The sequence below is a fragment of the Triturus cristatus genome, chromosome 2_1, assembly GCF_964204655.1.
Source record: "Triturus cristatus chromosome 2_1, aTriCri1.1, whole genome shotgun sequence".
NCBI classification, from domain to species: domain Eukaryota; kingdom Metazoa; phylum Chordata; class Amphibia; order Caudata; family Salamandridae; genus Triturus; species Triturus cristatus.
The window spans coordinates 1,183,981,437-1,184,004,833 of record NC_140581.1 but is presented as its reverse complement, the minus strand read 5'-3'; the positions used below and the strand labels follow the sequence as shown (position 1 = coordinate 1,184,004,833).

Genomic DNA, 23,397 nt, shown 5'->3' with positions numbered 1-23,397 from the left:
TATGTTGGATCTTCTAAAGCGTTGTATATGGCGCATTCCTCCCTAGGAATTTTGTAGCCCACCCAGCTCCACTCCTCGTGCAGTACGAATGCCAGGGAAAAGCCGAATCAAAAAAGGTGTAACTCACAATGAGTTTATAAACCCATTTAGCGTAATTAATGCTAATAAATAAACCCATGAGCGCTCTCCTGTTTGGCCTAAACTGGGACCTTAGGTAACTATTGCATGCATGGTCGTTTTTTTGGCGCACACAGTCTTGGCTGCAGTGCACAAAGACCTTACACTGCCGCACACAGAGAAATAAATTAGGGGGAACATTGGTCATCACGTATTGACGCGGGGTCCCTCGATATGTTATATGGCTGTCTCACTTACAACCCGGGAGAATGGACTCTGTAGGCTGTGGGGTGACCTGCTGATGCAGGGGAATCCTCACACTGAGAACCGAGCACCCTGCCTTCAGGATTGTAAGGCCTGCCTTAGGGGTGACTTATAGGTTTTAAGTGCAGTGTACTTAGATATAGGGACACCTATATCTTTGGTAAGTGGTGCTAGCACTAGCTTATACAGGCTGCAATGTCAGGCCTGTAGTTTACAAATTGAGTGGTCTCCCATGGGTGGCATAATACATGCTTCACCCCATGGGGGACCCCTGGTATACCTCAGCCCTGGGTACCTTAGTAACATAACCTAGGGACTGATAAGTGTACACCAGTGTCCAATATGGGATGTACCTAAGTACTTACCATTCCAATTTAGGGAAGAAAGCACAGAGACTAGGGTCCTGATTAGCAGGATCCCAATCAGACTAGTCAGAAACAGCATTACATCATGCAAAAAGTGGAGGTAACCATAAAAGCAGATCAAACTTTGATACTGTGACAACATGGTTCAGCACTTTAGAAATATACGAGGTGCAGACATATTATACTGTAGATAAAGATCTTGTGGAGCGCAAGGCAAAGTATATCGCCTAGACTGCAAAACATGTTTAAGTGCTGTGATGTTGTGACCTTACAATGCTTTCCAGGCCACCACATGCATGCACACCGAACTAATATGGAGAGACAACCAACTTACGTCCAAATCGGAGGTTGCTGAGCGAATTCACCCAAATCATCTTATTGGCTTAGGGCACATTAAAGGCGACAGGAGGGAAATGAAGTGCAAATAATAGTGTATTAATTTCATGATGGCAAAATAAATATATTTTACAAAGACGATATATTATTGAGCATTCAATACAAAGGTATACAGTATTATTTTCTTTGTAGTTCTCCTTGAGACTTCGAGGTTGGCCTTGTGGTCAGTCACTCAGTTGGCAAAGTAAAGCAGACCCCTTGGATATCCAATAGTCATTAGGCCTGTCCGAAGGTAACATAACTGTCACAACAAAGTTTGTAGAATGACCTGGCAAGACAAAAAAGTGGGGGAGGCTGTTATTTTTCTGTATGCCTTGTATATTGTCATGAGGTTCTAAAGAAAACGAGTTATCGTATAGTATTTTTTCTGTACAAGTTGAAATTTTTCAGAAAAATTTCACTCTATTGAGAAGTCAGTTCCATTTAATTTCGTATTTTTATTGCCCAACAAATTAGAAAATAAGCAAATTGATACTTTCAAGACATGCAGACTTTGGGCTTAATTTAGGAAGGCCTATCCCTTACCAAAATAACTTGCTGAAATTGAGTTTACATTTTGGTCAAGATTACATTCCAGCGCGACATGCACAAATCTGGATAAGGACAAATGAATTGAAGGGGCTGGATCAATGCAGCGCCATTTATTTCCTCAATGTGTTATAGCCACTTGGCTTATAGCAACACTAGAGCTACGCCTGGGACTAAGTGGTGGTATACAGTATCTGACAGGGTGTAAATATGCTTTGGGATCCAAGCCTAGCCATAGGGTGTTTAAAGAACAAGTTACTTACCTTCTGTAAAGCATTATCTGGTAGTGACTATCTAGCTACAGATTCCTTACCTTTGAATTTCCCAGGCGTCATGTTGGAACCGGAAACTTTTGCTGAGCACTACCATTTGCGCGCGATGTCGCGTGGCTCCATTCGGCTCCGCATGACGTCATCGGCAGCGTCGGTTATGATGTGAAGGTGCCTATATAGGCGCGCGGACGTCAGCACTTTTAGTTTTTTCCACACCAGAAGCACAGAGCCACAAAGTAACTGACGTAGTCGTGTGCAAAACTAGGGCCCTGAAAGGGAGAAAAAACCACCCAAGTCCTACTACATCAGTCCGCAAAGCGGGGAGGCATGGCTGGGGCTGTAAGGAATCTGCAGCTAGAAAGAGTCGCTACCAGATAATGCGTTACCGACGTTAAGTAACTTGTTCATCTGATAGAGACTTCTAGCTGCAGATATATTACCTTTGAATCAGATACCCGAGCCATACCATCCCGGCGGTGGGTTGCGGACTCGTGATCTAAAATGAGAAGTCTTGCAGGACTGAACGGGCAAAGTGCCCGTCTCTGCGCACTTGACCATGAATGCAATAATGTTTTGCGAACGTGTACAATGATGCCCACGTTGCTGCCTGACAGATGTCTTGGACTGGGACACCCCAAGTTTAACGCAGTAGTCACAGCCTTTTCTGGTGCAGGGGGCCATTAAACCCTCAGGGGGCTGCTTCTTCACCAAGGTGTAAGAGATTTTAATGCAGAGAACAGCCCAGCGAGAGATGGTCCTTTTCTGCACTGCCCTTCCCTTCTTTGCTCCCACATACCCCACAAATAGTTGGTCATCTACCCGGTCAAGGTAGAGCGACAACGCTCTTTTTGGGTCCAGTCGGTGGTAACACTCCTCATCCTTAGAAGGATGTGGGGGAGCAAAGAAGATGGGCAAAGTAATGGACTGACCCAGATGGAATGGGATCTGTGAGAAGTTGGCCTGGTATATGTTGTCCACTAGTTAAAGTGGGCACCTTGTACCAGTCCAAACAACCCTTATGGTGATTAGCTCAATGATAACCTTTATTGAAAGCTATCCTAGTGGTAGCTATGAAGAGCAGCCTTTAGGCTCAGTCTTAAAGGAATGTTAAGCACCTTGTTTTACCAGAATGTAACCGTATAGTATTGGTTAAATGAAAGGGAAACCACACAGTAGTTATAAAAATATGTATTTATTATCTATAAGACTCTCTAGTATCCTCTACACGAGGATAGAACTCAAATCAAATAATACAGTTGCAAAGAATCAAACGTAAGATGCACAATACACAGTGGGCTCCAGTGGGAGACCGAACCACATACTAAATAAGTGGTATTAGAACCACAACTCGGGACTAGACTTAGTCTAGGAGGTGCAGAATTGCTGGGACCCCAAGGAACCACCCAAGGTGAGTGAATCGGGACCCCACGGAGGTCGGGTGCAGAGTACGACCGGGTGCGCCGTACAATTCAATGGGAAAGTCACGGTTGGAAAATTAAAGATTAAGGACCCTTCCCAGCAGATTACGAAGGCAACCCTTGGAACTTAAGAGTCTGAAGAGCCACCCCTCCCGTAGATACCTTTGTACCAGAGTTACCTATCCCAGAGGAGCCGGGTGCATAGGTACGAAGTGGCATCGGAAACCCTCGTTGTTTTCTACAGATGTCCACAAAGTAATGCTACTGCTGGAAGTATGAAAAGTGTCCGGTGGAATCCAAATTTCGATTCTAATTGAGGAAAGCCTGAAAACAGAGGGGACAGAGTCTAGATCACTTTGGAGTGACCAGGGGCTCGGTGGACGAATGCTCACCGATGTCAGGTGCTTCAGGTGTGTTGACGGTGATCTTGACTCCTCAGCTGCGAGGACCTGGTGACCTCTAGGATGACCAGGAGCCGAATGCGGGCTGTCCACGAAGGATGTCAAGTGCTGAGGGGGTCTGTGTCCGGTGGGAGCACCAACAAGCCTTGGCAGCGGCAAACAATGTAGATGGTCAACTTCGGTGTCGATCTGGCCCAGCAAGGACCAGGCGACTCACCACAACAAGGGGAGTCAGGGCAGGCCTGGAGCAACCAGAGGAGACCAAATAAAGCAAAGTTGATCCTCAAGTGGACCCACAGCCTGAAGGCACAGGAGTCGCGAGGGGACCTCTGGTGGTCTCACAGGATACCAGCTAGCAGGGCACAGATTGAGAGGATGCCGGAGACCTTCTCTGAAAAGATGCGCTAGTGTCAGGGCTACAAATGGCCCAATGCACGGAAGTGTTACACGACAACAAGCATGTGAGGCTGCACATGAATGCGGTGCACAGGAGTACGGGTGTACGGTCCCCACGAGGGATATCCGCCTCAAACTCAGTGAGAGGGCAGCTCAACCTCAGAGACCTTCAGAAACCCCCCTCCTGTGTTGCAGAAGACTTCGGAGTCAGCAGGAGCTCTGGAGCAGCACACTGGTCAGATGTGTTACGGAGTTTGCAGCGGAGTGAATCCTTCGCCCCAAGGGAGATTCTTCTGTTGTCTTGGAGGTCCACAGGGTCCAGCACGGAGCCTGTATGGATCACAGACAGTAGCGAGACTGGGGATGGAAAGGGAAGACAAAGTCGAGCCCATGGGAGGTCCAGGGAAGTCCAGCGTGTCCAGATGGGCGAAGTGTAGTTGTATCTTCTTGCAGAATCTTGTCCATGTAAAATCTAATGTCCTGTAGCCAGGTATCCCATTTTATACCCACGGGAAAGGGTTGGACAGATTCTAGGAACCCTCCTAGGGGAGGGACAGGACAGAGGGGTGGCTACACCCATGTCCTTTGTCCAGTTTTGCACCAGAGCAGGAGCAAATGGCTCCCAGAACTGGTTTGAGCTGGATTATGCACAGGGACACCAAGCGTGCCCCTCATGCAGACACTCTGGCACGAAGACCGTGCACCCACCCAGTTCCAATACACTAAATCCTATCTGGGAGGTGGTCACACCTCCCTGTGATAGGACACCTATTTTCCGACCTTCCTCTGCGCGAGCTTGGCTCAGCAGCAGAAGGGCAGACTCGTGTCTGTGGCTGGCAGCATTCATTTTGTGCTGTAAAGCTCAAGAAAGCTGGTACCCGGAGACTTATGTGCCCCCAGAACCTCGGTCCTGAGGGGAGGAATCATACCTCCCAGACTAGTTACTGGTGTGGAGGTATGATTCCAATGTGTTTGACACCAAACACGACATACTTCGCTGCAGTCGTTTTCGAGATAGCATTTACTGCGAGTTTATAATGCACCTCTACCTATATGTCTGGCAGTATCATGTACAGCCTGAGAGAATGGTCTCCGAAGGCTGCAGACGGACACTGCTCATGCAGGAGCACCCTCGCACGTAAAACCCAGCACCCTGCCTTCAGGATTGTTAGGGCCTGCTATAGGGGTGACTATATCTCTCGTAAGTGGTGCAAGCACCAGCTTACACAGGCTGCAGTAGCAGACCTGAGGTTCCATTTTGCATGGCCTCTCATGGATGGCTTAATACATGCTTCAGCCCATGGGAGGCCGCTGGGGTACCTATGCCCTGGGTACATGTGTACCATATACTAGGGACTGATAAAGGTACCCCAGTATCCAATCTGGAGTTGGACCGGAGTACACATATGTCAATTTAAAGGAGAAAGCAGATAGGCTGGGGTCCTGAATAGCAGGATTCCAGTCAGACTAGTCAAAGCAAATAGCAAAAAGTAGGAGTAACCATAGGAAGCAGGATCCTAGCCAGACTAGTCAAAGCAAATAGCAAAAAGTAGGAGTAACCATAAGAAGCAGATCATACTTTCCTACAGGGTCACCACCTTTGGTAAAAATGATGCCCTGGTGCAAAGCACCACCTTATCCGGAAAGGACATAAGATAAGGAGGCGAGCTGGATAATGCCTGCAATTCACTCAACCTCCTGGCCGATGTAATTGCCACTAAGAAGGCTGTTTTGATAGTCAACAGCCGGAGGGGACAATTGTGCAAAGGCTCGAAAGGAGCGCACATCAGTTAAGTGAGGACCAAATTAAGGTCCCATTGTGGCATAATAAATAGAGTAGGTGGAAATAAATGACCCAGCCTTTTCAGAAATCTATTTACAAAAGGAGATTTAAAGAGGAAAGGCTGTTCTGGCAGCCGCAAAAAAGCAGACAGAGCAGAGAGGTAACCATTGATAGTTCCCAAAGCAGAGCCCTGCTGTGAAAAAGTTAGAATGAATAAAAGGACAGTAGAAAGAGAAGCAGAAAGTGGGTCAATGGAACTTTATCTACAGTATAATACAAATTTCTGCCAACGGCAGGCATATACCGTCTTAGTGGAGGGCCGCCTGGCGGCCAGAATAACGTTGCAGACTTCGGGAGGAATGTCAAAAGCCTTCAACTGTCGCCGCTCAATCGCCACGCATAGAGGTGCAGAGTTGACAGGTTCGGGTTGAGAACCCTCCTCTGCTGCTGCGACGGGAAGATCCTCCCGAAGGATCGACACTCATGCTCAGAAGCTCTGGATACCAGACTCTCCTTGCCCAGTCCGGTACCACAATAATGACTTAGGCCCGGTCGCACCGGATCTTCTTCAGAACCCTGGGCAGAAGTGGTATGGGCGGAAAGGCGTACAACAGGCCTGAGTTCCACTTGCGCTGAAACGCATCGCCAAGCGATAGCTGCCTTGGAAACTCCAGCAGGCAGTACTGCTCACATTGCACATTCTCTTGGGAGGCGAACTTGCACCACCTCCGACTTGAGATGCCATTCGTGATCCGTAAGGCATCCACGGCTGAGATTGTCCGCCCTGGCGTTCAGAGAACCTGCCAGGTGTTGAACCACCAGGGATATGCCCTGCTGTTCCAACCATGTCCAGAGACCCAGGGCCTCTCGACAAAGGGTCCACAACCCCACCCACCCTGCTTTTTGCAGTACCACATGGCAGTGGTGTTGTCTGTGAACACCTGCACTAGCTTCCCATTGACATAGAGAAGAAATGCCTTCAATGCCAACCAAATCGCTCAGAGCTCCAACAAGTTTCTGTGGAGCCTTGTCTCTGCCGGAGGGTAGTGAACCCTGATCTCCACCTCTCCCATGTGGCCGCCCCATCCCAGAAGTGACGCATCTGTCACGACTGTGAAATCTGGTTGGGGAAGGGAGAGAGGTCTGCCGTAGACCAAATCACGGTTCTTTAACCACCAATGTAGATCCTGTGCAGTTCCTTCCGAGATCAGAGCCACGTCGGTGAGATTTACCCGATGCTGTGTGCATTGGAACTTCACGTCCCACTGCAGAGCCCGCACACGCCACCTCGCGTGTCTTACCAACAGGATGCAGGAGGCAATGAGACCCAACAGCCTCAGAGTCAACCTCACCGAAATCCAGGATAGAGGCTGAAATATCGGAATTATAGCCTGAATATCGCTGCTTGGGATGATAAGCCCGAAACTGCACTATGTTCACTATGTCCAGAACAGCTCCGATGAAAGGGAGCATCTGAGAAGGAGTAAGGTGTGATTTTAGCACGATTAAAGAGAACCCCAGCGAATGCAGAAGGTTCAATGAAGTCTGAAGGTGGGAGACGACTGCCTGAGGCGAAGCTGCCTTCAACAGCCAGTCGTCGAGATAGGGGAAAACTGACACCCCTAACCTGCGCAGTTGAGCTGCAACCACTGCCATCACCTTGATGAACACCCGAGGGGCACTGGTAAGACCGAAGGTTAGCACAGTAAACTGAAAGTGCTTGCGGCTTACCTTGAACCGCAGGTAACGGTTGTGGCCCAGCAGGATGGGAATGTGAAAATACGCATCCTGCAGGTTCAACGCTATAATCCAGGTTCCTTGGTTTAGGGCAGACCTGAGCCAAAGTGAGCATTTTGAATTTCTCCTTTTTGAGGAAGAGATTGATGGTCCGAAGATCCAAAATGGGCCGTAGCCCCTTGTTCTTCTTTGGAATCAGAAAGTAGCGGAAATAACAGCCACTGCCTACTTCTGAAACTGGGACCCTCTCTATAGCCCCTTTAGCCAAAAGAGTTGTAACTTCCTCTTGGAGCATCTTTAAATGATCCTCCGCCAGATGTTCCTGACTTGGCAGAATAGTAGGAGGAAAAAAAAGGAAAGGAAGAGAATAGCCCTCCTGGATGATCTGCAAGACCCACTTGTCTGTTGGAGGAAGAAAACATCTTCCCAAATGAGTCCAGTCTCCTGGATTCCCTATCCCGACGGGCAGAAGGGAATGTGCCTTGGGATGTAGAGGCCTGCACCAAACTTTCTGGGGTGGGGTGTTGGCTGGGGAACTTTGGGTAGCCCAGAGCTGGGCGGTGGTGACGTATAATCGTCCTATTCACAGGGACCCCTGTGCTAGGTTTGGACCATGTTCCTAGAATGACATCAGTAAGTGCCTCATTAATGGGCCAAAGGGGTTCAGAAGTGGAAGCCCCAGGTTCAAGCACTTCAGTCAGGAGATTAGTCCTGACCTGAACTGAGGGCTGATCCAGTCCAAGGACCTCAGCTCCCCTCTTAATCCCCATGGCCTATGACGCCCCCTCTCCGTAGCCACTGTAGGTGGACAGAGCATGCCAGCGTCTGGGTAAGTATCCAGACCACTGGCTTCCCGAAGTTCCCGTGTCTTCTGGCTGATAAAATAACATTCACCACATCCGGTGGGAGAGAGAAAGAACTTAGGTTGCCCCGTTCAATCTCCAGGCATGAATGCAGGCTCTGGAGGTGGGGGTGTAGAACCTGCCCCTACGACTGCGAGAGGAGGTCTGCCCTGAGAGAGGGATGGAGCCGAGGGTGTGATGAGAGATGAAGAAGGTCTGTGTACCATACCCTTCTTGGCCAATCCAGGGAGATCAATATGACTTGGGCCCTATCTTGGCGAATGTTCTTCAGAACCAGAGGAAACGCATAAAGAAGCAGTGAGCCCCAGTCTAGCTGAAACGTGTCTTTCAATGCTCGCCGCATCGGATACTGGAGACTGCAAAACGACGGGCAGTGCGCGTTCTCGTGAGTGGCACACAGGTCCAACAGAGGAATCCCCCAAATCCTGATAAGGTGGCGGACCACCTACGGATGGAGACGCCACTCATGATCGGTCGAGGACTGCCGACTGAGACTGTCCGCACGCACATTCAGCACTCTGGCCAGATGATTCGCCATCACGCAAATCCGATGGTCTGGAGTCCAGGACCAGATCCTCCATGCAGAGGTGATACAACCCTTGTTTTGTTTGTTTATGTACCACATCACGGTAGTGTTGTCCGTCAGGACCAAAACTAACTGACCACGAAGGGAGGGAAGAAAGGCCTTGAGAGCCAAACAAATTGCCTGCAATTCCAGAATATTGATATGAAGCAATCTTTACTCTGGAGACCAAAGACCCTTGATCTCCAGATGAGCACCCCACCCCAGAGTGGAGGCATCCGTTTTCACTGTAGCCACCGGAGAGGGAGGTTGAAAAGGCTTCCCTTTGAGACAGGTTGCCTGGAACACTCCACTAAGACAGCTCTGCCGCAGTGTCTCTGGAGATTCTGACCACCTCCTTGAGATCTCAGTTATACTGAAATCACTGCCTGCGGAGGCACCTCTGGAGTGCCCTCATATGCTAGCATGCCGGGTTGACCAACAATATGCAGAATGCGAACTGACCGAGCAGGTTTAAGACCTTCAGGACGGGAACTTCCGCCTCTTCTTGTAACTACGGAGTAATAGCCTGGATGTCTAAGATCCTCTGAGGAGGCGGGAAGGTACAATTCACACTAGTGTCCAGTAATGCCTCTATGAATAGGTTGCGCTGAGTGGGCACCAGGGGAGATTTGGGTACATTTATCGAAAAACCCAAGTTGAACAGATGATACAGCACCAACTCTGGAGACTTCGCCTTCATCAGCCAGCCGTTCAGATAGGGGAATACTGGAATCCCCGACCTTCTGAGATGAGCTGCAACCACTGTCATCACATTCGTGAAGACTCACGGTGAAGAAGTAAGTCTGAACAGAAGGACCACACATTGGTAGTGTTGGGATCCCACCGTAAAATGTAGATACCTCCGATGCGACCTCAGGATGGGGATGTGAAAATACGCATCCTGCAAATCGATCAACACCGTTCAGTCTTCCTGCTGCAGCCAGAAGAATCTGAGCTAGGGTCAACATCTTGAACTTCTCCTGTTGAGGTAAAAATTCAAGACCCTGAGGTCCAGGATCGGTCTCAACCGGCCCGTCCTTTTTAGGGATCAGGAAATATCAGGAGTAACACTCCTGACCCCTTTCCTGCTTTGGAACCTGCTTAGGAGCCACCTCTATCACAACTTTCTGATGCAATGCCAGGACCTCTTGCTGAAGGAGCAGCAGATGGTCCTCCGAACATGAGCCCTGGTGAGGACGATGAGGAGGGGAAAACTTGAGGAAAGGAAGGTCGCACCCATTTTCTACAAGATTCAAAACCCAAAGATCTGATGTAACAGATTTCCAATTATGTAGAAAATGGGACACCCGACCTCCTACAGGACCAACATGCTCCAAGATGGGGGATCAAGAGCTGCTTTCCTGTGGAACCGGTGGAGGGAACAGAGAGGAGGACTGTTGCCGGGCGGCACCCCGCAGGCGGCCTCTTCCCTTCCCTCTGTACGACTTGTACAGGCGGTTCCGATGCTGCTGTTGTTGCTGACTGCCTCGAAAGGAAGCAGCCTTTCTAAATCCACGAAACCTCCTGTAACCATAGCCTCTAGGCTGGGACTGCAGGCCAAAGGATCTCGCAGTAGAACTGCTATCCTTGAAGTGTTGCAGAGCAAAATCCGCCTTTGTCCCAAAGAGACTGGATCCATCAAAAGGAAGATCAAGCAGAGTGGCCTGCACATCCAGAGAAAACCCCAAACTTCTCAACCAGGCGTGCCTCCTGGTGGCCACCGAGGAGCTCATCACCCTGGCGACTGAGTCCACCACATCCAGAACTCACCTGACGGGCAGCAGCCTGCATATCAGTCAATACTTCCAGAAAGTGCCCTTGTACATGATCAGGCAGTTTAGGAGCCACCTCTTTGGCTGAGTCCATCAAAGCGTGAATATATATCTTCCCAACAAACATGTGGCGTTTGCAGATTTTAAGGCCGTGCTTGCCAAGGAGAACACCTTTTTGGCTGACTGCTCCATCTTTTTGGAGTCCCTATCCTCTGGAGTGGTGGGGAAGGATCCTGCCGACTGTTTGGATGAACATGAAGCTTGAACCACCAAGCTCTCCGGAGAAGGGTGGAAGGTTAAAAAAGCTTATATCATCTTGCTACTGCTCTTGAAACTGCAGGGGCAGACAAAGACTTCTGCCACTCTTCCTGAATCTGCTCCGTTAAAGATTATTAGACCTGACCTCAGCTGTGGACAATTGCAGATCCAACAGGTCAGTAGCCTTCCTGATGACAGTATGATAAGGAGCCACGTCCTCAGAAGGTATTGCCTTTGGGGAAGAAATCTCCCACTCTGGGGAAGTGTCCAAACCACTGGCCCCCTGAAGACCTTCGAAGTCATCCACAGAGTCAAGCATTTCCCCCTCTTCAGCTTGTTCCTGTTGCCCCTGGTACTCCTCTTCTTCTAGCAGCCTCTGGGTCTCCCTCCTGGAGCGCATCTTCAGGATCAGCGTCGGCGGCACCAGGCGTGGCGTTGAAGGAGGACCCCCAGTAGTGGTCAGCGGCACCGCTCGAAGCCGGGGAGTCGTCGGCCCAAAACCAGATGGTGCTGGAGACTGCGGTATCGGTGTCCAGAATCTCGGGGCAAGGAGATGCCATGATGGTGTCATCCGCATATTATTGGCTGATGGCCAAATTGTAAGCAAGCGGACCCACGGAGCCAGCCGGCGCGCCGGATGGGTTAGTCGCTTTGGCAAACATGCAAAACAGTGCATTAAGAAAATGCGACGGATCCAAACCTGGGCCCAGATAGGGTGGGGTAAGGATCTGGAAATACCTGGTCAGGATCGGACCGAGGATGCGTGGCGGGCTGTGGCTGTGGCGCCGGGGACACCGGGGCTAGGGCTGGTGAAGCCAGAGGAGCAGGAGATGACTCCCTGGGCATCGATGAATCCCTTGATGTTGGATATTGGACCGGCGTCACATGCAGAGAAGGTGAGGGTGAAGGCGAGATGTCATCTTTACCATGACGCCGTTGGATCGGAGAAGCTGACCTCGAAGAATTCCCTTTCAAAGACCAACGCCGGGACCCATGTCGATGCCTCTTTTTGTGCTTCTTTGATGACCTCCAGGTGTGCGGGGTCATCGACTTCGACCTTTTGCGGACTCTCTTCTCCTTTCTCGCCCGGGCCATGAATAGCTTGGCCTCCCACATTGTTCTGCATTCTGTCCATATATAATTCTTTTTGCCTCACCTTCCACTCCTTAAGTGCCTTTGGGTTCATCCTTTGACAAGACTAACATCCTTCGACATTGTGATCCGACGACAGGCACCAAAGGCAATCTTTGTGGAGGTCCGTGATTGAACATATGACCCCTACATTTCCTACAAGGCTTGAACCCTGACTTCTTTTGTGTAGCCATCTCACTGATACACCACAGATAGAAACTGAAACAAAGAAATGGGGAGTCCCAGAAAAACCGTTACGCGTTGACGGCGTGGAAAAAAGCGAACTGACGTCAGCATGCAGATGAGGTCTTCTTATGGCTCCGGTGATGTTATACGGAGTTGAGAGCAGATCCGCCCTCGTCGAGGTGGGAGAGCTATGAAAAAGTTTCTGTGGAATACTGGCACAGGGGTAATTCAAAAGGTGAGGAATCCATAGGCTGATGTATCCATCAGAATTTAGCATTTAAGGGCAACCATGAACCTTGCCTCCTCAGATTTGAGCAGAAGAAAGTAGAAGGATCGAAGAGCCAAGCTGCACAAGGAGGAAGAGGATGACAACTGCTTTGGCCACAGCCCTACCAGCCTGTCCCAAATTCGACCTTCAACCAGTGGAACCCTGGCATGTCCAGCAGCCATCCAGAACCAGGAGGAACTATCCTGCTTTCCCCAAAAAGACTCTGTCTGCCGTGAGCACCGGATTTTCTCAATCAAAGACTCCAACACCAAAGACTCCAACACAGACCCCGGATCCAGCCAGATCATCGGTTCTGTACCACTCTGCACCCGACACTCACTGCCCGAGTTCGAGTGGCCCACCACCACAAGGAGGTATCCACAGCGATCCTGACCTGGAATCCTGTAATTCCCCAACCTGCCTCGATCGTTTACCCGACACCTGCAGCCTCAACCTGAGGGGTCCCCCCAACCAGAACTGGTAAGAAAATCTGACAACTAAAGACACCTCTGTACCCGACGCCCCACTGCCTTGGGTGGCCCAACTGACCATGTCCAGGCATCCCCCAATAATCCAACTTGCCTTTCTTGCCAGTGGTCGCCCTCAGGAAGCCTACTTGCCCAAGCCTGCAGCCTTTCTTATGAATCGGAGATCTCCATTGGAATCAACAGGGCTCACAAGGTTTTCTTGGCACCCTGCATCCGGACACCCATGTGCCGCTGGTGGTGCAGTTCCTGTGCTGATTGTTGGCCCCTGCAGTGCTGATCTTAACCCCAGGAGCTTTGCTCCCACAACCGAGTGGCCTGCTCTTGAGCAGCCCCTACATGAAGGCCCCCATAGGCCCATTGGCTAACATTGGGCCTCTGCACTCTGCATCCAGCTGCCCTAGTGCCACTGGTGGTGCAACTCGAGTGCCTCCTTGAACGCTGTGGTTTTTACTCTGAAATGTTCTAAAAGTGTCAACCTGCTCTATGTATGAAACAAAAGTAACAGTGCTTTGGAAACTAAATTGTCTTACTTACCTCTGTATTGTACAACTCACAGTGTTATATCGAGGCATATCACCCGAGTAGTAGTAGTAACTCAAAGTTAATGCAAAAGTAATACAAAGTATTTTCAAAGTATTCTGAACTGTTTTTAAAGCAAATACAAACCTGTAACAATACCAATTTCATTTACAATTGCCTTTCTGGGTACAGCTTTGCATTTGAAAGTATATTTTACCTACCTGTGGCAAGCTCCGATTGGTTCTAGAAATAAAACATAAGTATTCCTTTTTTTATACCTAATTGGTCTGGACTCTGTCTCTGAGTGTATGCCATCATTTCTTGCCAGAGTGAACACAATAAATGCTTAACACACCCTATGATAAGCCCAACTGCTCAACCACACTACCACAAATAGAGCTGTTAGCTATTATCTAATTTAGCCTCTACTATACCTCTGGGATACACTGGAATCTGTGCACACTATACCTTACTTTGTTAGAGTATATACAGAGCCAGCGTCCTACAGGTAACCACAAGCATAAGCTGAAACACACACATATTGAAGTGGGTGCCCTGCCCATTAATGTCTTGGATAGTGACTGTCTTCAGTCCCTGGCTACCAGTGGTTAGAAATGTGCCTTTTAAAAATGTGTGAACAGCCAAGCCTTCCCAAATTTCCACTGCACACCACCCTAGGAGGCCCACTCCACACATAATACTGCTTTAATTTTACATGTGAGTAAATCACCTCACAGTGCAAATTCACGTTTTTTGAATTATGTTATGTTAGAAAGATTTGTAAAACGCATGGCTGCCCCACTGACAGGGCATCCCAGCGCTACCCAGGTAACATGTAGCAAGATGGAAAAGCAGCGAGGAAGTGAGATTAGGTCGGAATTAACCAGGTTTTTATAGCCTTTCTAAAAGCTAAATGCTTCTGAATTCCTCTGAGGGACACCGGAAGAGAAATCCAGAGTCCGGATACCAATGCCTTAAAAGAGCGACCCCCGGCTCTAGCACGAAGGACTCGAGGGATGCAAGCTAAATACTGGTTGGCTGAGCGTAACATCCGTCACGGTAGATACGGCGCCAGCAGATTAGATAAGACAGGAGGCGCTTGGTTGGTCAGAATTTTGTGAGCAAAGCACAATGTCTTAAACTGGATTATTTTATCAACAGGCAGCCAGTGTAGCTTAGGCATAAGCTTTGACGCTGAGCAAAATTTTGGGAGAGCAAACAGAGTGCGTACTGCTGCATTTTTTACCCTTTGTAGGCGCTGGATCTCAGATTTATTAGCACCTAGATAAATGGAATTACAATAATTCAGCCAAGATAAAATTGTAGCTTGGATATTGGTCTGGCGAGTTTGCTAGTCAAAAAACCCTAAAAGAGGCTTGAGTCCGTGCAGAAGCCCAAAACAAACCCCCGCGACCGCTTTAGTTTGGGCTTCGAAAGACAGCCCACTGTCCACCCATACCCCCAAAGTTTTCACTGCATCCTTAGGCAGGGGTGCAGGCCTCAACACATCTGACCACCATTGCTCTGACCACAGATTACTGTCTCTCCCTAGCAGTAGAATTTCGGATTTACTGGTGTTTAACTGCAAACAGTTTGCTGTGATCCAGTCTGCAATAGCCAGTGTGTCTTCCTGAAACTTCGAGAGATTATTTTTGCAATTTCTAGGAAAGGAAATAACCAATTGGGTGTCATCCGCGTAAGACAATAATGACAGCCCTTTATTTTTTGCTACTACTGCAAGGGATTGCAGATAGATATTAAATAGCGTAGTGTTCAGAATTGATCCCTCGGGACTCCGTGGTGGACGGCGTACTGCAAACAGTAAGGTGATACAGTGACCTGGAATGTTCTACCATCCAAAAAGGATCTGAACCAGGCCAAGGCCGCACCACCGATACCTATCCCCTGCAGGCGGCGCAGTAAGATCTCGTGAGATACCGTATCAAAGGCGGCACTGAGGTCAAAGAGAATTAGAGCTGCAGAGTTGCCTGCATCCAAAGTGCTTCGAAGTTGCACTGTCAGTGCCAACAGGGCAGATTCGGTACTGTGGCGTGAGCTGAAACCGTTTTGCGAGAAGTCCAATATCTCATTGGACTCTACAAACTCTGTGACTACGAAGTTCACAAGGAATTCAGTGGCTTTGGCCAAGAAAGGGAGCAGAGATATGGGGTGATCGTTTTCAGGCTTGAATGGCTCCAAAGAAGGTTTTTTAAATAGTGAAATTGCAAAAGTTAATATGCCTCATACATCAGGTGTTTTGGACAGCACACTTAAATTTACGTACGCCAATGGTTTTGTGAACTGTTATTACCTTAAAATGTAAATGTGGCCAGGATGCACCTTGCAGGGTCTACTGTGTTGGAATACAAATTTACAAATGGGACTGTGGGGAAAAAGGAAACCTGTAGAAATCCCACAAAGCAGCTGTGTTTTACAACACATTGCTTGTAATAAAAAATACGTATAAATAACAAATAATTAGTCCTCAAACATTTTATTACATATTCAAAAAACATATTTACAATAACTAGGCCTTGTTCTTTCAAAGAAAGATTGTGTGGTTGGCTTTCATTCTTTTTTCAAACAATTATGCCAAGTTACTTATGCTTATTTACTGAGGGTACCTAGTTTAAGGACCAGATACCATTAAGAAATAAGACTCAAATTATAAGCACAACTAGCTTAGGCCATCTAAAGATAGAGTCACAATGATACAATTAACTTTGCAAGAAAAAAGACTATTTCTACGAGTTTGTTAAGTTGTTTTTATGGGGTTTCTTAAATCATAGATGTCCAAGTCAGGAAAGCCTGAGGCTTTCCTGACCTGGACAGACCTTTGCGCGTCCAGCTCTCTACAAGACATTCTTGAAATCATACGAGGAAGGACTTTCTCCTGTATATATTTTTGCTGTCAGAGATCTGGAAGAATATCTGTATCACCTAGAAACGCTCATTCCACGATTTAAAACGAGTATCGTGTGACATCTATGATTTATGAAGGGTCTTTCATATGCAATAATAACTGTCCTGAAGATGGTCTAACGGACTGATGCCATCCAAGACCGAAACGTCAACTCCATCATCTATTTTCACAATATCTGCTATATACAGCTGATTATTTTCTCATGAATGAGATATATCTCTGTCTAATTGTACTGAAATAGATGTTTTTTGATGAAATGTGGATTTAATGTAACCCCTTTTTTCATGATTTATTGCTCAAACCAATGGTTTACTTGTACTCCTTTTTACCTCGATTTATACATAAAAAGATTTGTGTTTATTTCACAAAAAACAATTCCCGTGTGTGTTCTCTTTATATTTGACGATTAGATCAGTAGATTGATAACTTCCTTGGTGTTAATTTTGAAATACACCTACCAATTAATTTTTTTCGAAATATACAACTAATCAGTTTGTTTCAAACAAAATCCCTTGTTGGCACTTTGACCTTTTCAGCTTCTAATTCCTTCATCGTCTTGATAGTCCCTTGTTATCTTCATTTGAACCCTCCCATGGCGACTGGCCCTTTTACTTCGGATGTTACACGGCACGTCTTATTTAGTCTGTATGCACTATTTTCTTTCATGAGTTTTGCCCTACTGCAGGCAGGACGTGCTTTCCTTACATTCAGTGCACCATGCGCGCTTTCACTTTCTTGACTTTGCATTGTTTGGTCCCCTGATCATGTGCTTGTGTTTAGTATTAATTGCTTTCCCTTCTCAGCGCAGTGCTGAGTGATTCTATGGTTGCCTTAAATAGCAGTTCCCCACAGAAATTGTGGATCGTGTTACATGTAAGCTGGTAAACTGGTTTGGAATTGCTCCTTGCCTGTGGAACTAGGGATCTCATACGTTGGTATTTGCCCAGGGAAAAATTCTCATAGCGTTCACAGTTTTTGTATTCACAATGGTGAATTACAATGAGAGCGGGTGTTTACACACTCAACTTGTTTTCTACTTTCACTTCTAACTTCGGCCGCAACAAGCCTCTCCACCACTTCTCTCCTAATCTCTCCCTAATATATTTACCGAGCAGCGGTGCTGGAAGAAGGCTCAGCCCCCGCCCCTCCCCCTCGCACTATATACTGAAACCTGGGGAGCAGCAGAGGAGAGAGTCAGGCGGCAGCCAGAAGCACAAAAAGCATTTGCAATGCAATAGGTCTCGCATTTGCGAAAGTTTGGGCTATTGGCATTGTTAAATGACTGCGGGCCATATGTAGGTAGAACGTGTTTTGCGATTCTCTAATTGCAATTTTTAGGGAATCGCAATTAGAGAATTGCAAAACGGAATGTAGGTAGGATTAGCAAATAATTTTGCGAATCCTACATATTCCCTAATTGCGAATTGCAAATTACAATTCGCAATTAAGGAATACCTCCCCATTCATTCCTATGGGCCTAGAGGCCCATAGGAATGAATGGGAAGACATTCTCAATTTGCGATTCTCAATTAGAGAATCTCAAATTGAGAATGCAATTTCAAGTGTGCCAGGGTGTCAAAAGGACACCCTGTTGCACCCCTGAAATGAGCATGGGTGCACATGTGGCACACATACATGCCCTAAGGACATGTGTGTGCACCACATGCCACTTTGAAAAATGCAAAAATATGCAATTTTGAAAGAAGTCGCAAATTACCACCAACCTGTAGTTGGTGGTAATTTGCGATTCCTTAAGGCCAAATTGCACTTTTTTGGTGCTTCTTACATTGCATTTAAGGAATCGCAAAATTTGCGATTCCTTAAATGCAATTGCAAAATAAGGAATCGCAAATTTAGCGAATCCTTATTTTGCACGCAGGTTTGCCTTCCTACATACCACCTAGCAAAATTGCGGTCGCAAACGCCGAAATTCGGCGAATTTCGGCGTTTGCGATCGCAATTTTGCTTTCTACATATGGCCCAATGCCTTTTATTTATGTATTGTTTTTTAAAACATAAATAAAAGGCATTGTCATTTACAATGTAAACAGCTTAAAACTCTCGCAAATGCGAGACCTAATGCATTGCAAATGCTTGTCTTCTTTTTGCACTTGAAAAATATGTATATTTTGGATGAAAATCCTTCTCTATACATCCCTGAAAATCAGGGAAGTTTTTGTGTTTTCTAATGTAAAGACTTATGGTAGCCTTCGCTAGTAGGAACTTAATATGCCTAAATTAGACTTGAAATTCTATTGGGAAGGAGTGCAAATACCTCTGTCCATCTCCTGGGAATACAGAGCTTAAGAAAGTATTGCCTGCGGCTGAACAAAAGCGAGTAAACAGAAAATTACAAATTGCAAGGCCTCAATATGTCTAAATTGAAGGTTTTCCGGCATTCCGAAAGGACAACCTTGGACTGTGAGCTTGTCTAATACGATATAGTCAATAGAAATGTGACTTTTGATGATACATGTATATGTATTATTAAAACTGAATAGCATACCTGTGGTAGAGAGTGTCCCCGCTCTAGTTGCTGTTTTGTAAAGTGGGGACCTATATAGTGATGGGTGTGGTATATAGTTCTGACGTGGCTCAAAGTGCACAACCGGCAGCTCAGGATTCATTTGTCCTGGCAAAGCATCTTCAACAACCATGTCTTCGTCATCCCAACGACAGGCATCCATGAACATCCCATGCACCAACACACCATCCGTGGGAGAAGGTAGCTGAACCAAAACATCAATATTGGTACACGTTAGTCTTGCAGTTTGGAAATACACAGGTTTAAAACTGGCTAAAATAAGGCAAAAGTTAATACTATCCTTTTTCCAACTCATTTTTCCTGTTGAAGAATTTGTTTTTAAAAACATTTGCAACTGGGTGCTTTCTACAGTGTTATCTTTATAATACGTGTCTTCCATCAAGTAACATTTTCACACTGATGCAACATTCACTGGCAGGATGCACAATGTTTATACCGTATGAGATCTTTTCTAAATATTGGGATTTTGCATTTATCAGAAGTGCATGAAGAGACTCGAGGAAGAGAGAAAGAGGTGAATTGACTGTCCAGTATTTTGGGGTTTCAGGCCCACAGCTTTACAACCATGCCTAGAAGACGACTGCCCCCCTCTGAATGCATTCTCTTCATACTAACCCTTTTTGACGAAGACAGCAAGTCTACGGTGGGCTGTCAAACAGGAGCAGGATGTATGAAGTACCCATTCTGTGGCAAGTAATGTCCTTTATGAACGTGTTAAATGAGTTTCCTGAATTACAATTATCAAGGGACTTCGATCTTTTGCCACAAGCTACTTTATGTGTCCATGTTTTATTCGGCTTCCTTTGGTGGGCTGCTGTTTTTAAAGGCCAGATGTACAACACTTAAAATTTGCGAGTCACATATTGCGTCATTTTACGACTCGCAATTTGTGAATTGCAAAATGCAATTTACAACAGTGTCTCAGACCCTGTTTGTGATTCCTAATGGGGTTGCAAATTGCCTGCCTCATTAATATCCATGAGGCAGGTGGAATTTGCAACCCCATTGGGAATGGCTAGCACTCCCAGGGATGGTGGCCTGCTGGGATCGGCAGACCACTATGTCTGTGACTGCTTTTTAAATAAATGCAAAATAAATAATTTATGGACGGAATGCTGGACAATGCAATCATTCACCCCCAGTCACAAGGATCTGGGTTTAATCCATCATTCTTTTGCTCACCACACCAACCCAGTTTGGACCGAGACATATGCAAATCAGTCTTGACCCTGTTTCTTATGAGAACAGTCCAGCCTGAACTACCAAGCCAGGTACTCTCTGGACCGGAAACAAGCATCCTGAGACTGGTTTCAGGGCATCACCCTTCATCAGCCATGTTTATAACATACAGCATCACAGAGAAGGATGATTTTGGTGGGACTATATTGTTACTTGTAATTACTATGAATGTTAGCTTCTTACAAGTTGAGTGCAGCTCTGCAGTCCAGAAGGAAAAAGGTTAAAATCTTAGGGACCTTCTAGTCACAAGCAAGCATGACTTCTAAATCTGAAGGAGTTATTATGATCAACCATGTTGAATGCACCAGCAGCCGTATTATGTATACAGCACACTTTCCCTGTTTAGTGCAATAGAGCATCTTTCAAAAGGTGCACAAATATAGAACATTCGCCGTATTACAACGAATGAGCTGGTCCCAGGGCAGCCAAGAACTTGTGCTGCCCTGGTGGCAGAACATTCAAATGAAATACAGAGCAGTTGTTTAAAGCTGCTCCATGTTTCACAGTGCAGGCAGCACTTTCAAGGGGGATTAGAGATCTCCTTGCAGGCGGGTGCAGTGAGTGACTGCACCCACCTGCAAATGGATGCCTGGCAGGGCCGTTTCTACCACTAGGCAAGACTAGGCGGCCACCTAGTGCGGCAAAAGGGCTAGGGCGATTCGCGCTCTATATGAAGCCCTTTGCCAAGCTCATATGCTCGAATCCGGATGTTGAGGGCATTAAAGTTGGCGCCGACGTGCACAAAATCAGTCTGTATGCGGATGATGTTATTCTTTCACTTACCCACCCTGCGGTACTTGGCGAGGGAGCTTCATGATTTTGGAACAGTGGCAGGGTTTAAAGTGAATTTTTCAAAATCACAGATTCCTAATTTCTTTACCCCTGAGGAAGAGGTTCGTGACCTGCAGCATGACTTTGCCTTCCATGGGTGCATTCTGATATTCCCTATCTGGGTATCCGGTTGACCTCTTCCATTGCTAAACCTGTCACCCTCAACTACAACCTGCTGGTGGATCAAACTACCAGGTCGCTATCCGACTGGTCTCGCCTTAATCTGGCCTGGTATGGGAGACTCGCGGCAATAAAAATGACTGTGCTCCCGCGTGTCCTTTATTTGTTTCAGATGCTCCCTGCACAGCCTCCTCCGGGTATTCTCCGGAAGCTGCAGGGGCTTCTTAATACGTTTTTGTGGAATAATAAGAGACCGCGGCTCGCCTTATCACTTGTTACCTCGCTGAAGGCCGCGGGGGGGCTGGGCTTTCCGCTCTTGAGTGCATATTATCAAGCATCTTGCCTGCGCTATATCACGGAGTGGAATCGGCCGCTGTCCAGCAAACACTGGAATTTAATGGATCAGACGGTCGCTGGGTGTAATATATGGCGTGAACTCTGGCTTCCACGGAAGCATAGGGCATGGGGCCTCTACTCGTCGCCAGTGACTTCCCCGACTCTCAAAGCGTGGGATCAGTTGGCTGGCCCTAGGGGTTGGACCACGTTTCCATCCCCTTTGACCCCTATAGTGGACTACCCTGACTTTCCGCCGGGATGTGCGTCTCCTGTCCTTCAGCGATGGAGGGAGGAGGGGTGTAAGAGAGTGGGCTCCCTCTTTGATTTGGATGGCATGATCCCCTTCGCCCAACTGCGCAAAGACTATTTTGACTTGCCGAAGTCTGACACCTTCCATTACTCGCAATTGGCACACTGGGTGACCCAACCTTCTAATTTCACCTTGATGTCGCGTCCCCTGACCACTTTTGAGCACTGGTTGGTTTGTAAGAAAGATGACCGGAAACTCATATCGGAATTGTACGCAATGATAATGGCACGTTCTAAGCAGCAGCGGTCGAAGGCGCAGGTTAGGTGGGAGACTGAGTTGGGGCGCCCTCTGGTGTGGTCATCCTGGCACCCTAGTCCATTTGCTGTGGCACTGCCCGAAGCTGGTGCGGTATTGGGCGGCGATTCTGGATGATCTTGATGAGGCGTTCCAGATCACGTTCCCCCGGGATCCTGTGTACGCGCTGTTGGGTCTTCCTCACCCCAGGTCCTTTCCCATGCGCTCGTGGAGGGGCAGACAACTTGCGTTAGCGTTGCTTGCGGCGTGGCAGGTTCTTCTAGCGCAGTGGGGCTCTTCGACTGCACCGGACCCGAGGGATTGGATACGGAGGCTCTGGCACCTTCTCGCGATGGAGCGCCTATTGCTCAGCGTTGATGGGAAGGTGTCAGAATATGCAAAGCTCCCGGGTCTTTTCTTGCAGCTTCTGTCAAAGGAATTGAGGGAAGTCACATGCCCAAAATATTTACAAATTCTTCAGCTTATCCCTTTGGAACCGGCAGGGGCCACTGGGGCAGTTTGACTCATCTCTGACTAGGACTGTTGACCTCGGGGAGATTAGGCTTAGAGGTTCGAGACTGATGCGGAGAGGGTGGGGATTTTGGGGGGGGTTGGGGGTTTGTCTATTTGTTTTGTTTTCAATTTTTATAAAAGTGATACATGAGCAGTTGCCTGCAGGTCTGTTTTACACTAAACCATCTTCTTGCGGGGTTGCCCTCCGGGCTGTAGACCTGTGCTCTGTGTACTGACCATCCCGTTTCGCTCTGCCGGCCGATGGTTGTAAGCAGTTGAGCTGTGTACTTTGGATGAGTATCACGTAATAAAAATGATTGATTCTAAAAAAGGGCTAGGGCGGCAAAAGGGGAAAAAATTTACCTAATAAATGTTTACTTTCTTTGCACGGAAGCTGCCCCTGTGCACGCGCTTGTGCTTAGCGCAGGCCCTCTGCCCACAGGCGCTTTAGCTTGTGTCCCCGACTTTTGTACCACATTATGCTTGTACAAACCCATTCCACTGGTCGGATCACCGTGTAACCCGACGGACTTGGATACGGCTTGTTTTGTTGCTGCCTCCGAGGGCCTGTGCATAGAAGTGTCCTGCCCAGCAGGGACACTCCTCTCCACAAATAACC

At 47.5% G+C, this 23,397-nt stretch overlaps 1 protein-coding gene across 2 annotated transcripts in view; it reads right to left on the bottom strand.

The window, feature by feature from the left end:
- Positions 1-1,160: 1,160 nt before the first annotated feature.
- Positions 1,161-23,397, bottom strand: part of DNAH6 (dynein axonemal heavy chain 6) — a 2,458,578-nt gene continuing 2,436,341 nt past the window's right edge. For both annotated transcript variants that reach the window (XM_085636629.1, XM_085636630.1), the window contains 2 exons: positions 19,157-19,379; positions 1,161-1,410 (listed from right to left, as the gene is read on the bottom strand). In XM_085636629.1, coding sequence (XP_085492755.1) covers positions 1,307-1,410; positions 19,157-19,379 — 327 coding nt within the window. In that variant the 3' untranslated portion in view covers positions 1,161-1,306. The remainder of the gene's footprint in view (positions 1,411-19,156; positions 19,380-23,397) is intronic.